The 15,326-nt window shown below is 34.1% G+C and overlaps 1 protein-coding gene across 6 annotated transcripts in view; it reads right to left on the bottom strand.

Annotated features, from left to right (window-relative positions):
* Positions 1-15,326, bottom strand: part of LOC149782900 (b(0,+)-type amino acid transporter 1-like) — an 80,112-nt gene that overhangs the window by 29,194 nt on the left and 35,592 nt on the right. For 4 of the 6 annotated variants that reach the window (XM_089934453.1, XM_089934455.1, XM_089934452.1 and 1 more), the window contains exons 3-7: positions 10,656-10,757; positions 7,622-7,861; positions 4,198-4,323; positions 2,121-2,220; positions 1,024-1,068 (exon numbers count right to left, since the gene is read on the bottom strand). In XM_089934453.1, coding sequence (XP_089790579.1) covers positions 1,024-1,068; positions 2,121-2,220; positions 4,198-4,323; positions 7,622-7,861; positions 10,656-10,757 — 613 coding nt within the window. The remainder of the gene's footprint in view (positions 1-1,023; positions 1,069-2,120; positions 2,221-4,197; positions 4,324-7,621; positions 7,862-10,655; positions 10,758-15,326) is intronic. The other 2 variants (XM_089934457.1, XM_089934456.1) reach the window with 2 other exon arrangements.

Here is a 15,326-nt window from a genome sequence, read left to right as displayed (position 1 = left end):
CCGTAATGGTGAGCGTTATAGACCACTCGGCCACTCGGGGCCACCAGGACTGAGAATGCCATGTATAGAAATCCGACCTGTAATTGTCCGACCAGAGCGGAAGCAATACAGAAATGTACATAAGTGTCTAAATTACACACAAAAATCCTTCACCTAAAAGGGAACTGGGGCATCGTTATAGATATGTAACAGTAGGTACGATAGTATTCAATATGAGTCAATTACCTGTGGGGCAAAAGGTTCACAGACCTCCTGTACAGGCAAATCATATTGAAGTTGGCGCCCGGACGCTACGAATGCCTTGTAATAGAAACTCAGTGATAAGTATTCGTTCATAATGGAAAGGATCATATATAAGGATATTTTATAAGCGCTAGAGACTTGATAGCAAATTGTAAAGGCAGAACTTTGCCGGGATAAAAAAGAGAAACAAACTGGAAATTTGGAGGGAGTATACTTTACTTAGAAGTGAGAAACTCCTCCAACAGGTAATGGTATATTTTTCACGTAGATTCTGGTTTTTGCGAGGTCTCTCGTGACGAGAGCGTACCTTTCGGCACTAGCGGAAGCAGTAACTGTCACGTTCTAAAACTTTTCCGCCAAGTTGTATACGTACGGGGAGATCACTCTGCTCTACCGCCAAATAGTTCGGCAGATTAGTTTTAGCTCCCTGTAACTAAAAATAGTATCTAGGATGGCTGGATTTATGCGGTAGTAGTAGCTTAAGATGATAATCCAAATAGTAAGGCAATTTGGTTTACAAAACTCACTGATCCTGGGTAGGTGTGTGTTGTGTGTGTGTGTCTATCTATCTATCTATCTATCTATCTATCTATCTATCTATCTATATATATATATATATATATATATATATATATATATATATATATATATATATATATATATATATATATATATATATATATATATATATATATATATATATATATTCTTCTCTCCCACTCTCTGTCAAGGGTTAGTATAAATTTGCACTTAAAGACAAAACGTTGAGTATATACTTACACGAAGGGATTTTTCAGCTCCTCTGTTAAGTAGTTCAAGTTATTCCTGAAAGATTTAAATTATCAAATACATAAATACAAATAATGAAAATAAAATCACTTATGGGGTGGCAATTTATATGAATGAAATGTTTCATTCTGGACAAGTCGATTTCTATTTCAAATGCTACTCAGATATAGTAAATCTTCGATAAGTTAATAACGTTTTGGATCAATGAGACTGTTTAGAGTAATATAATTGGTGTTAAATTATTCAGTTAGATTTCACTTTTAGAGTATGATATTTTGGTGTTAAATTGGTCATTTAGATTTCAGTTTTAGAGTATGATATTTGGTGTTAAATTGGTCATTTAGATTTCAGTTTTAGAGGATGATATTTGGTGTTAAATTGGTCATGTAGATTTCAGTTTTAGAGTATGATATTTGGTGTTAAATTGGTCATTTAGATTTCAGTTTTAGAGGATGATATTTGGTGTTAAATTGGTCATTTAGATTTCACTTTTAGAGTATAATATTTGGTGTTAAATTGGTCATTTAGATTTCACTTTTAGAGTATGATATTTGGTGTTAAATTGGTCATTTAGATTTCAGTTTTAGAGAATGATATTTGGTGTTAAATTGGTCATTTAGATTTCAGTTTTAGAGTATGATATTTGGTGTTATTGTACTTATAGATTTCAGTTTCAGTGTATGACATTTGGTGTTAAATCGTTAAGTTAGCTTTCAGTTTTAGATTATGATATTTGGCGTTAAACTGCACAGTTTGATTTCAGTTGCAGACGATGATATTTTTGGCGTTAAAATTTACAGTCAAATTTTAGTTTTAGGGTAAGACATTTTGTATTACATTGTACGGTTAGATTTCAGTTTTAAAGGATGGTTTTGGTGTTAAATTGTACAGTTAGATTTCACTTCTTGAGTAACTTATGATATGATGTGGATCGTTTGTACGCTAAGGATTCATGTTTGAATTCAATAGGTATTCAATTTAGTGAGAAGAATTCATAAGTCACTTCTTTATTTAGTTGTAATTAATGAAGTATATTTCCTTACATTCAGTACTTGTAGAGTAGCAAGAGGGTAGAAATTTTCATTTACCACAAATCATATGCCCACATTGCATCATAGAAAGCTAATGCTACAGATGCGGGCGAACTTGTTGTACCCTTGAATCCAGTTTGCAGGACGCTTAGATGACCTGCAGTAAAGTTACAGAATCATTATTTTCAAGCTTCATGACCCCAGGAATTCTGTAAAATGTTATAATAAACTAAATTCTTGTAATCCAAAATATTTTAAAAATTTTTAGTAACGCATCTCAAAAAATACATGATGATAATAATAGATTTGAACCATTGTTTACAAATACTGTTAATGTAGACAAGAAGAATACATGAATATATCAGGTTCCTTTCTGGTCTTGTGAACTAATATTAGCTAGTTTTCTTCATCAAATGATCTGAATATAACCAATCAAAATGCATGTTGCAACAGCTTAGAAAAATGTGTAATTACATACAAAAGATTTTTTTAAGGATGTAAGGGACCGTTTTATACACAAATTTAACATGGCATCAACAGTCCCAAATAAAAATTTACAAAAGATAGAGTACACATTATAGTTAAAAAACGTCCATGGCTTTTAAAAACCGCGCGAAATCGAAAAATAAATGTTTCATTCATTAATCTTAGACGTCAACGCTCATAGTAATCGACGTTTATGCACCGCTGTTTCAAAATCACCGATGCATTTTTTCATACAAAGTTAAATTTTGACACAAAGTGATGTTCACAGTGAACTGCAAGCCCTTTCCATGTGTGATCATTTCTAAAAACAATTCAGATAGATGTAATTTATGGCGATATATATATATATATATATATATATATATATATATATATATATATATATATATATATATATATATATATATATATATACTGCTTTCATTTTACCCATATGTCTACTGCGATAAGTGGCTAGCTCTGCTTGCTGGCAGGCTATTGGTATTGCCATATATTTGAGGTGTACATGCCTCGCATCAGAGTAAAGAAGAACACAAGCTCGAAGCATATAATTAAAAAAATATATCCATATCTTTAATCTTGAACAGCAGATGTAAACATCAAACGATAGCCTTAAGCTAATATACCTAAAACTAATTTGAAGTAGAACTGGAATATACGTATTAATAGCTATGAATCTAGGGGATTTTTTACCTGAATTCGTAGTGTCAACGAGAGTCAACTGACTTATTTGGGGATTGGACATATATCAAGTTCATATTCTGTATACATATTTCCACATTATTTATAAAAATAAAGTTGTTCCAGAAATCTTAATAAACCGACATTTTTTATTTACCCAATTTTGCTATATAAAAAAATATTCAAAGCACAGCTTTAATTTAGGAATATACATCTAAAATGTTGAAGCTGCTTTAAAATGTGTCGTCAAGAAGAATAGAATACAATCATCACCATCCTAATAGAAACCGCTCCGGTGGCCTAGTGGTCAGAGCGTCCGCTTCAGATGCGAGAGGTCGTGGTTTCGATCCCCGGCTGAGCCATACCAAAGACTTACAAAAATGGTACTAACAGCTGCCTCGCATGGCGCTCAGCATTAATATGTTAGTGTTAGGACTGCTCGCCTGGTGTCAGGATAATGTGACTGGGTAGGACATCATGCTACATGTCTGCAACATGATACCCCAGTGCTTAAATATCACTATAAACTGCCATACTGCAGGCATCGGAACGATATGACTGAAAGCTACGTTAAAAAATCCAAATCACACACACACAACCTAAAAGAACTGTGATCAAATGCGTAACAAGAATTCTGCAGAATGCTTTGTCTCGTTTGCTATACCATTTCATGATGCAAATGCCCTATATAATGACTAAGGCAAAATATTTATATGAATATAGACATTCAAACTGTATCCAGTTCTATAACGTTTCATATATTAGATAAACAGAGTCAAACGTGAAAGCTTAACGTTTATCAATGGGACAAGAAAAGCAGGTAAATGTGACAACGCCATCTAAAAAGGGATACCCATTTGTTGCCAAAGCTTCGCAGGCTACACTAAAACGAACACTGTTAACAATTTTAGAAGAGATGCTTCAGTGGTTAAAGTGAGGCGTTGCAAGAATATGGATAATTTCTCACCTTGAGCCATCCTCACGATTCCTCCAACAACAATGATTCCTAAGGCAATGAGTTTGGCTACCGTAAAAATCACCTGGATACTCGAGGCCAAAGAGGTATCATAACAGTTGATGATACAGATCGTAACTAAAAAATATCACACTGTATGAGGAAAGTGTTAGAAGGAAGACAAAACTAGGTCAGATAGAGCAGAAGTAAAAAGATCCTTGATTCTCATTGGTTGAACAGCAGAACAGTCAAGATAAATATTCAGATCCTTGTTTCTCATTGGTTGAACAGCAGAACAGTCAAGATAAATATTCAGATCCTTGATTCTCATTGGTTGAGCAACTTTTCAAGTCTGTATTTTACAATCTTTAAAACTTAAAGGAAACATAATCACAAGATAAACATTTATGATGTTATTTAGCTACTGTCTGTCATTAAAAATTTTCTGATTTCAAAGGCTATAAGATATTTGATTATGACGAGAAATTAATATAGTTGCTATATATGCATTTGTTTATGCCTGAATTCAACCTTACATAAAGCTCAAGAATTGATGAGAATTTTTATAAAATCTAGATTGTAGTGCTGTTAATCAACAATCGTTAATTTGTATCTTATCTAGATAAGCATTCGAACACAGAAAAATGGCACTGCAACCCATTTTATAACTATTTGTACACACTATTTACATGCTTATACACTAAATGGAGGTATTAAAATGGAGTCTCGAAGATGACCCAACTGAATAAGTCCTGTTCAAAACGAAGACGAAAGGTCATTCTAGATCTTATCGCAAGAAATCTATGAAACAACGTTAATAAATTTTTTTCTTCGATCCTTGGTGAGTAAAACCCTCATAATATTCAACAAGTTTCCTAAACTTCTAAACAGAGTTTAATACGAAATGATCCAACATGCATGACTCAGTTTATGACATTGACGTTTTGGTCAATGACCGGTAAAACACTAAACAATGTGATAAGTTCAGTTTATCATATAGGCGGTACACTTTGGCTATATTGTGTGCGGTTTATCATTTTTGTTATTACAACATGTGAACATATCACTTTATATGATTCTGATTGTTCCAAATAAGCCCATGAAAATTATTGTGCAGTATTCTCTTTACTGAAAGGTTACGATCGTGGGAAACCTTTTTTTAAACCCCGCCTTCTGGAAATTTTTTTGTCAATGAACATTTGGGCGGCCATTTTCGATTAGAGTCACGAAAAGAATTGAGGTAAAATGGTCTCGTCTGTCTGAATATAGCCAATTTACCACCGCAGGGCTTCTTATGCCATGCATAACATATAATAACATGAAAAATGACTATCCAACCATAACAAAAACAACAAAAAGAAGTAACACTACGGGTATTGCTCAGTGGAGGGGGTGGTTTGGTGGTCAACATGTAGAATGGAATCCACCGTATACACAAGCGTGACTTAAATGTTAACTTACAGAAGTAAATAGAGTAACCTCTGTTCACAGAAGAATCTGGACATAAACCGGTCTCCAAATTGACAGAATTTTATCAAGCTACTGTATATTTACGTGGTAAATATTTGATGCCATTCCGACTCAAAATTACATTTGTTTACCTATTCTGTAGTCTACTATTCCAAGTCAAGTGCTATAAATTTCCTGTCACAAATACATTACAGCAAATATGGGAATTTCTGCATCCATTAAATATTTTTTATATGAATATTGCAACAATGTGATGTTTACTTGTGAACGTGACATGTTAGATTATGTATACATGGAACGTCTACTGCATTCTAACAGGTACTGCATCAAACAGTGCGACATCCCGCACATCGGACATTCTGTGTTGAAAAATAATTTTGTAAAATGTTCCATTTATTCAGCAGGGCGATTGTTCTTTGATCTACATTTTGTAAGAAAATTATAATCTACTTTTTGTTTGGGACTAATTTTTACGCACCACAAATGAAAGGCCTGTCAAAATGAACGAAATTATTGGTTCTTTCTATTTAAACAATTTCAACTGAGAAAGAAACAAAAATATATTAAAAAAGCTGTTCATTTTTCATCTCGTTTCATAAATTCTATATTAAATTATTATCCATCTGAGATCCTCTATCTCTCAGTTCGGTAGTGATTTATTATTGAATTTTGAAAGGGGAAAAATAATTTAAAGTTTAAGCGTGTTTTGGCAAGCAAAAGCTAGAAATTATTCAACGAATTTCATAAATCTAATGTTAAATAATAACCCATTTGAGATTTTGCTTATGACATAGTTTATATTTAATGGAAATAGATTGGAAAGAAAGAATATGAAATAATTCGTTTATGCTGGCTCAGACGTTGTACCTTTCAATTGTTGCGCATACAAATAGTCTCAAATGCTAGTTGACGCATTATTCCTAGTTCTAGAATTTATAACATTTTAAAGTCTAACATTTCTTTCAATTATTATTTAAAGAGCAGCTGTCCTTTCAAATCAATATAACGTTTAACACATACAACATCATTTTTCAACAGTGGATCTCCAGTGGAAATTAACATGTAATGTAACATAGTTCACTCGAATTCAGTTAGACGAGCCATCTGCATCGATTTCGAATAGAATTTTTACAATGTTTCTGCCTAAAGTGTACCAATTGAATTAATCTTGATGCAGAATTGTATTCGGCAGGAAAAGTAGGATTCCAGTTGTTGGAAGTTCATATGAACGGACGGTAAAGTTGTTGCTGAGTAAAGTAATTCCAGATTTAATGTATTTATGACCGGATATGTATTCTATTTTATTAGGAATAATGATGTAGTGGGATAACATTCTGTGAGTTGGGAGGCTGGACGTTGCTGACATTCTTTCTGGAAACAGAGGTGAGTTTATTTGCACATATACGTTATATTTAATCCTCTTTTGTCATAGGGCTCGAGTGCCTGTTACAGGTCTGGATCCCCATATCTCTGTCCATTGACCGATAACCTGACTTTTATTTGTAACGAACTCTGTGTGGTAAATTGGCTATATTCCTACTGAAGTAACTTTTTATTTCTAACGAAACCCTGTGGGGTAAATTGGCTATATTCCTACAAAAGTAACTTTTTTCCCAATGCATCTTGGGTAATCGATTCGAAAAATGGCCTCCAAAATGTGAATAGTAATAGGGAAAAAAAATTAATTTCCAGAAGGATCGATAATGAAAATTCCCACGATCACATTCAATCGGTAAAGAGAGTACTACACAATAATTTCATGGACTTATTTGGTCCAATATGATTAACATAATGTGATATGTTAGCATTTTGATGACATATCAAAATTGTTAAACTGTACACACCGTATGCAAAATACACCTAATATGTGATAAGCGATATTATGAAACGGGGTATTAAAACGTCATATTAGTAATGTCATTTAATACGAGTATAAATTTTTGTTTTGATATCTTTTAAAACTTACGTATAACAAGAGCAGCAATAAGCTTGACAGGAATTTGAGGAGATCCACAATAGTCCATGAAAGTGGCAACGTATTCCGCAAACGTCAGGCAAACAATCGCCATTGAGGACGGCTGTGTTACAATAACCTTGGTCCATGCAAACAGGTAGGCTACTATCGGATGCATTGCTTCGTACAAGTAGGGATATTCTGCACCAGACTTGGGGATAAGGGTGCCCAATTCAGCGTACGTTAGTGCCCCTAAAATAAAGGGTCTCAAGTGTATGTTCCACTCGCTACGTCGCTTTCAAAGAAATGCATAACATTTTGTTCGATTTTTTTAACCTATGATGGAATATAATTTTGTTCCAAGAATATTTATTTAATTTAACATTCAATTTTATTGCAAGGAATTCTCTGATATATCTCATTTAATGTTAGCAGCTGCTAAACGAATCGGGTTAAAGGCATGTGTTCTTTTTTTAAATATGCTAAGTTTATTTAACTTATGAATAAAAGTGTAAATATAATCGTTTAGAGAAAGCCTGGTAGTAAATGAATGTTCACTTCTTTCGGATTTGTAGCTACGTTTGTTGCTTGCAATTTTAATGCCTGCCAGAGACATTGCTATATATACTACTGATTTAAAATTATGAGTCATAATGATGTAACTATTTACAAGTTATGCCGAGTTCAGGTACAATTATAAGCTCCATTCCATTATCGTGATATTAGATTGCGCGGGTGCCAGTAGCTGCAACCCAAGATTACATAGCAAGGCTGTCTAAGGTGGCGCTATACAGTTTCGCATTTTGCATAGGGTTAGGAATTTAAAGAAAAAGAATGTCCCCGGCTTTCCTCACTGGTTATACTGGCTATTTAAAAAAGACCTTGTATATCTTAGATATATTGCAAAGAACCTTTAATTCCCTTTATTTTGGTGTATGATTGATGGGTGTACTATGGGTTATAGAGTATACAGCTTGGCCTTACTTCAAATGTGCACCTTTCAAAAAAGTGCTAGCTCTACTTGGTCATTTTCACTTCCTGAACTTCAGAGGTCAATTGTATAAAAAAGAGCCGATAACTTTTTTTACATTTTATATATTTGGTAATTCATTCATTGCACTTTCAGAAGCTGGTATTGTCTAGTCTGGCAAAATTCATTTTCCCTATTTTAATAGCTGCTATGTATAGTGTACTTTAGACTAATTCAGACTGATTTTTTAACACAAGGGAGCAGTCATTTTAGTTAGCAGTGTGCTTAAATCATGTAAAATTTCCAAAAGTACAATATCAGAAAGAAATATCATCCACATTACATTAATGTAGCATAGAGGTATGCAAACATTCTCTCCACTGTGCATGTTTTAAATGCCAACTACTTCACCTTACATACGTCACTCTCTCAAAAGTACATATTATCTGGTGAGCGCCACCATAAAGAAGATGTAGGTATTATTTTTTTATGATTTAATTATGTTTATATGGCTGAAACATTTAAGTCGCAAGCATCAAAACAATCCTTATGAATAATTCTCCTGCCTTTTTCCCCACAGAACAGTATTTATGAGTGTCAGAGTCTCTAACAAGTCCAGCCTACCCCCCCCCCCCATGATAAAAGTGAGCTATTTTAAGAATGCACATTACATTTTGTAAACATAGCAACCAATGTTATGCTGAATGACAGGAACATGAAACTAGCCAGAATTATTTCTGAGATATCAACAATGAATTTTACAATTAGAAAAGGGAGGTAACTCATCAGCTTCATAAAGGTCAAAGGTCAAAGTGTAAAATATTTGCCTATTGTTTAATATGGAAGAGGCGAATTCACTTTCTCTTCATTTATTTTTTTATTTCATTGCAAATAAATGAAAAGAAACATTTTCACCATATATTTCTGTCACTTATTGCAACAGTTTTAAATTTAAGTTGACTCTATTCCTATATTCTAAGTCTTCTAATTTCCCCATAATTAAGGTCACTACTCACACAAACATACCTCATGGCAAATTATGTAAGCAAGAGAAAAATGATCATAATTAGCTTATTTTCATGCTTAAATGCAATATGAATGTACCATTTTATTCAGAACATCATACATAATTATATGAAAATAAAAAAAAATAATTGCAAACATTTTTTTATTTTCTTTAAGGTGGCGCTATACAGTTTCGCATTTTGCATAGGGTTAGGAATTTAAAGAAAAAGAATGTCCCCGGCTTTCCTCACTGGTTATACTGGCTATTTAAAAAAGACCTTGTATATCTTAGGTATATTGCAAAGAACCTTTAATTCCCTTTATTTTGGTGTATGATTGATGGGTGTACTATGGGTTATAGAGTATACAGCTTGGCCTTACTTCAAATGTGCACCTTTCAAAAAAGTGCTAGCTCTACTTGGTCATTTTCACTTCCTGAACTTCAGAGGTCAATTGTATAAAAAAGAGCCGATAACTTTTTTTACATTTTATATATTTGGTAATTCATTCATTGCACTTTCAGAAGCTGGTATTGTCTAGTCTGGCAAAATTCATTTTCCCTATTTTAATAGCTGCTATGTATAGTGTACTTTAGACTAATTCAGACTGATTTTTTAACACAAGGGAGCAGTCATTTTAGTTAGCAGTGTGCTTAAATCATGTAAAATTTCCAAAAGTACAATATCAGAAAGAAATATCATCCACATTACATTAATGTAGCATAGAGGTATGCAAACATTCTCTCCACTGTGCATGTTTTAAATGCCAACTACTTCACCTTACATACGTCACTCTCTCAAAAGTACATATTATCTGGTGAGCGCCACCTAAGCAATGTGCGCAATCATTTATAACGTCTCTGCAATAAGGTTAATTTTATTCATGTCTCCATCTTATATTCATCTCGGCCATTGGACCCCACATCCTTGGTATCTCACCACATTTGAATGAAACGCGATTGTTGTCTCCTGTCATTGCTGAGTACTGACAAGTGGAGGCTTTGCTCATGTACTCTAGATGGTCTGATAAAGGTGACAAATCTTCATTATTTTGGGATAAATATTTACGTACCTAAAAGTGATAGAACGCCCCCTGCTGCCCATATTATCATACTCAATCCGACGGACTGCGCTTCTCTGAGGACTCCTTTGGGCGAGATGAAGATACCAGATCCTGAAATAGATGACAACTTCAGACGGTTATACCCGTTACGTTCCCATATTCAAATACGTCCACACTCAGTCATCCATTCCGATAAGTACGTGGCATTCTCTTCCGAAATTTAACCGCTTTCCATTATTTAATAAACTTTAAATTCCAATATGTAAGCGAATGTTTGTCCCTAAATGTCTGCACGTTCTATTATGTCGTCATCTTTTGTTCCAATATGTTTGCGCATTATGTTCGCAACATTTATGTTCTAATATGTTCATAGGTTTCTTTACGTTCGCAACATTTTGCTCCAATATGTCCCCATGTCCTGACAGTTCCATTGTGTCCGCAGTTTAATTCAAATCTTTCCGGGCGTTTCATTGCTTCCACAACTTGTTGCTTCAATTCATCCGCCACTCTTGTTCAAATTCGTCATTTGTTTTTGTTTTTTAGAAAATGCACAAACGTACCTTAAACGAAGGTCTAAATCGATAAAGCTTGCATTTATAGAATGAATCATATGATCGTACGTTTATGACTGTACAATCATTTTCACTCTCTCATATATACGCAGTACTGTGACTCATAAGTTGGTTGGTCCCTGTTAAGTTGCATTGTCAGCGCCTAGTCTGTTGTTTCGAAAACGTTGCTAACAGTATTTTTAATGCATTTTCCCGGTATCACGCACATATTGTGAATCGATAAAAAGTTGGTTGAGTAAATTACTATATTCAAGTAACATTTACCAATATAACGACGATTAAAATATTATTGTTTATTAATTTATTAAAATCGTTTAAAACTCCTGGGTTTTTAAAAACTGTTTTCTCTGAGAATCAAGTGCACAGAAAAGCCACTGTGTGTGTGTGTGTGTGGGGGGGGGGAGAGATGGAGAGATTGGCTGTCACGATGCTGAAAGCCCAGTCACATCACCTGAGTAATGCTGAATCTTGAAAGATATTGGTCCTAAACATCGTTGCGTGCCTTTAAAACTAGAAAATATCAACAATTCATCACATTATGAGCCATTTAATTTCTCCCTCGAACTGACAAGCATGGCCAATTTTCACGTGCGTACGAATTAATTTGATGCCCTTCGGCGACATCTGTGGGTCAACCAATCTCAGCCTTGTGTGAATGTTGTTATTAGATTAGTCACTAACTATGAGGCGCCGTAGCGGACAAAAGCTGAAAGTTTCTATGTGGAGGTTTTAGATTGTGTCGTTTGAAATACACGGCGCTGGTTGAAATTTCAATCTTATACGTCGAGAATTCTAATTTACATATTGGTTGAAAGAGTTTATGTTGAAAGTTTCTTTTCATATGTTGAGTATTTAGATTTAATCTGTTGAATTACACAGCGCTGGTTGAAAATTTGATGTCCAATGTCGATATTTTTAGATTGTATCTTCATAACTACACGGCGGTTGTTGAAATTGTAATGTCATATGTCGAGAGTTTCAATGTAACATGTTGAATCACACTGATTGTGCTGAAAGTTCCATTTCATACGTTGAGTTTTATGATTGTATCTGTTGAATTACACAGCGGTGATTGGACATTTTATTGCTTGCCAGAATCGTTATTTTTATATGCTGAAATGCTGTGTTGATGTTAAAAGTAACATTACACAATGTCCACTTTAACAATTCAAAATAATATCGAGTATTAGGATACATCATTCATGTATTCAATTATGATGCACCATTACATTTCATGCATTTACAGTTTGAAAGTTACCATTCACAGGTCTTAAATTACTATGAATTTCTTTGCTAGAGGTCGCTCTCCTGAATGGACCGCTTTATTTTTAAACAAGAGGCTGCTTCTCGTTGCTGTGAAATTCAACAGATGAAAGCTAAATACTCGCTGCATGAAATGGAACTTTCATCACAAACAATTACATACATGAATTAGGGATTCTCGACATATGTTATTGAAATTTCAACCACCGCTGTGTAATTCAAAATATACACTGTAAAACGTCGACATAGGAAATAGAACTTTAAATCACCACTGTATAATTCAGCATATAAAATCTAAAATCTCGGTCTAGAAAATGGAACTTTAAGGACATGCAGTTTGATCCAACACGTGATATTGGATTGCTCGACATATGACATCGAAATTTTAACAGCAACTTTCCCATTGGACAAGCTTTTGTCCCCTACGGCACCTCATAACTAACGGAATTTGTCCAATGCATGCCGTCACTTTATTTGGAACACTCCCGAAAAGGAACTGAACAAGGGGCGACTTAACAGGTGGCACCTCTTAATTCTAAACGGAATATCTGAACGTCGTTTAAGCTTTACGTCTTGATTATTTCAAAGAACGATTAATGTCCGATAGTTCGTTTAAAAAAACTGTTTATTTCCTTCCAAACTTTTATTAGATTGACTGTTACGTCCAGGACCTTAAACCTAAGAAACAAGACCAAGTAAACCAAACAAGCATTTTATTGCCAAAATATAAATTTATTCAAATAAAATAAAAAACCAAACAAAAGTGTACGAATTAGAGTAACTTTAAAGTAACTTACAGTGTATGAATTCTTAGAATGTTATTCTAAATTGCAATATCAAGTTGACATTAATCCAGAAACTGTCCTAACGTATACCAAATGAAGGTTCACATGCATTTGTGCGCTTTCGTGTTAGGACCACTAAAGAATTCCAGTTGTTCGAGTTTTCGGTATTCGAGGGAGCGCGAGTAAAAAATAATTAGCTGATTGGAGGATGGAATAGCCTGAAGAGGTGTAGTGGTGAAGAGGTAAGGACACCAAAGAATATTATCTGTAATCAAGAAGGCTTTTGCAAACATCTCGGAATGACATTCAGTCTTTGTGTACATAAAATTAATTTTATACATGACATAGACAAGTAAGAAGCAAGTCTGAACCTATTAGCAAATTTGTCATTTAATTAGGTATATAATTACAATTAAATATTATGTAGCTTTTTCCACACTTGTTCACTGGTTCACAGTGTTCAATGACGCTTCAAATGGATCCAATATAAAAAAAAAGAGTCGGAATTTTCGATTTATTTTCCCTTGGATTGGAAAGGGTGATAAAGTAAAGCGATGGATTCTTGGAAATGATTATGGAAAATGTGTGGACTTAAAATGCCCCTTACTAACTTTTTCTGTCCAGCACTCACACTCTTGTGCCATTGTAGTACTAAAAGAACATTACAAGCGTCTTTTACATTAAATCAAAAATACACCCACCCAACCCAAAACAGAAATAGGGTGTGAAAAATGTATTTTCTTTGTTAGTAATATAGGCAGTGCCAATGTTGAACTTCTTACTTAGAAGACTTCAAAAAAATAATAATTTCAATAATCTTTTATTGAATGATATTAAATTCTTGATGCTATAACAAGGGTTGGAATCAGTATTTAGCTCAGAGAGATTTTAATAATCTATTGTCAGATCAAGTGGAAGTGGATGCTAAAATAATCTTTCACAAAAATGACGCACCTCACCACGGAGTTTAGTCTTCACTTTTCAGCAGCTAGTATTAGCTTTCTGGAACACACATATTTACTAATTGAGAAGAAACTAAAGAAATATGATTCGCACTTGCATTTCAGAGCAATGCTATGTTGTCTAATATTCAATCAATTATATATTAAATGTACAATGTTTCAAGATCTCTGACATTCACCATGGCAATATCGAGATAGTGATGTCCAGTTGGCTAAAGTTTTAAACAGTTCACAAACCTTTGACCACCACATCATGTTTTGAAGAGCAATTTATGAGCAATCGAAAATGGTTACATCGATGAAATGAATGGATCTAAACTTTAACTAAAAACAACACTAATTAATTGACAAAAGGTACGTTAAGGATAATAAACGGGAAGCTCAGTCGTATAAATAGAAAAAATATGAAAAACTATGGGGTATACCATTCGCTTGGAAGAACAAGAAGAAAAGAAAAAAAACAGCGATGTGTGGAACGTGGAAAGACAAGTTGGTGCTCTGTAAGTTTTGAGAAGCAATCGCGAGCACATTGAAGTATGTGGACAAATTGAAACAAAATGTACATATTCTCTGACGTCCCGTCTTGATGAAATGAATAACTGCAGAAATGTTGAAAGGTACGACATGGAACAATCAGATGCTGTTAGTATGACAGTTTGAATAAACATTGCGTAAAAATATTGCATCATTATGCATGCACGAGAACAAAATCAGCGTATACGAGGGAACGTACGAATAAATTTGAAGAAATATTCGCAGGCATTAAGTTGAAATTCCATATATGCGTAAGCGTTTACGGCATGCAGATGTGGATATGATGATTCCATATGCACTCTGTGGAACTCGTTTAGTTGTAGCCCATTTTTGTTGCCATCTGTGTTACACGTAATTACAAGTCTAGGAAATACCTAAATTTATAACGTCATTGGAGGGATTTCCCCATTCGATTTGCGTACGGAAACATTTGGATTCGCTACAGGGCGTGACTGAAAACAATCAATTACACGTCCACATATAAAACCGTATCCGTATCCGTATATATGGAGTCATACACGTTACTGTTATCGTGATTTTTGCCGTATCCGTATATATGGAATC

Source organism: Sinohyriopsis cumingii, chromosome 15 (genome assembly GCF_028554795.1).
Source record: "Sinohyriopsis cumingii isolate HCF-2022 chromosome 15, ASM2855479v2, whole genome shotgun sequence".
NCBI classification, from domain to species: Eukaryota; Metazoa; Mollusca; class Bivalvia; order Unionida; family Unionidae; genus Sinohyriopsis; species Sinohyriopsis cumingii.
Note: the sequence above shows the minus strand (reverse complement) of the source record. Positions and strands in the feature narration are given on the sequence as shown.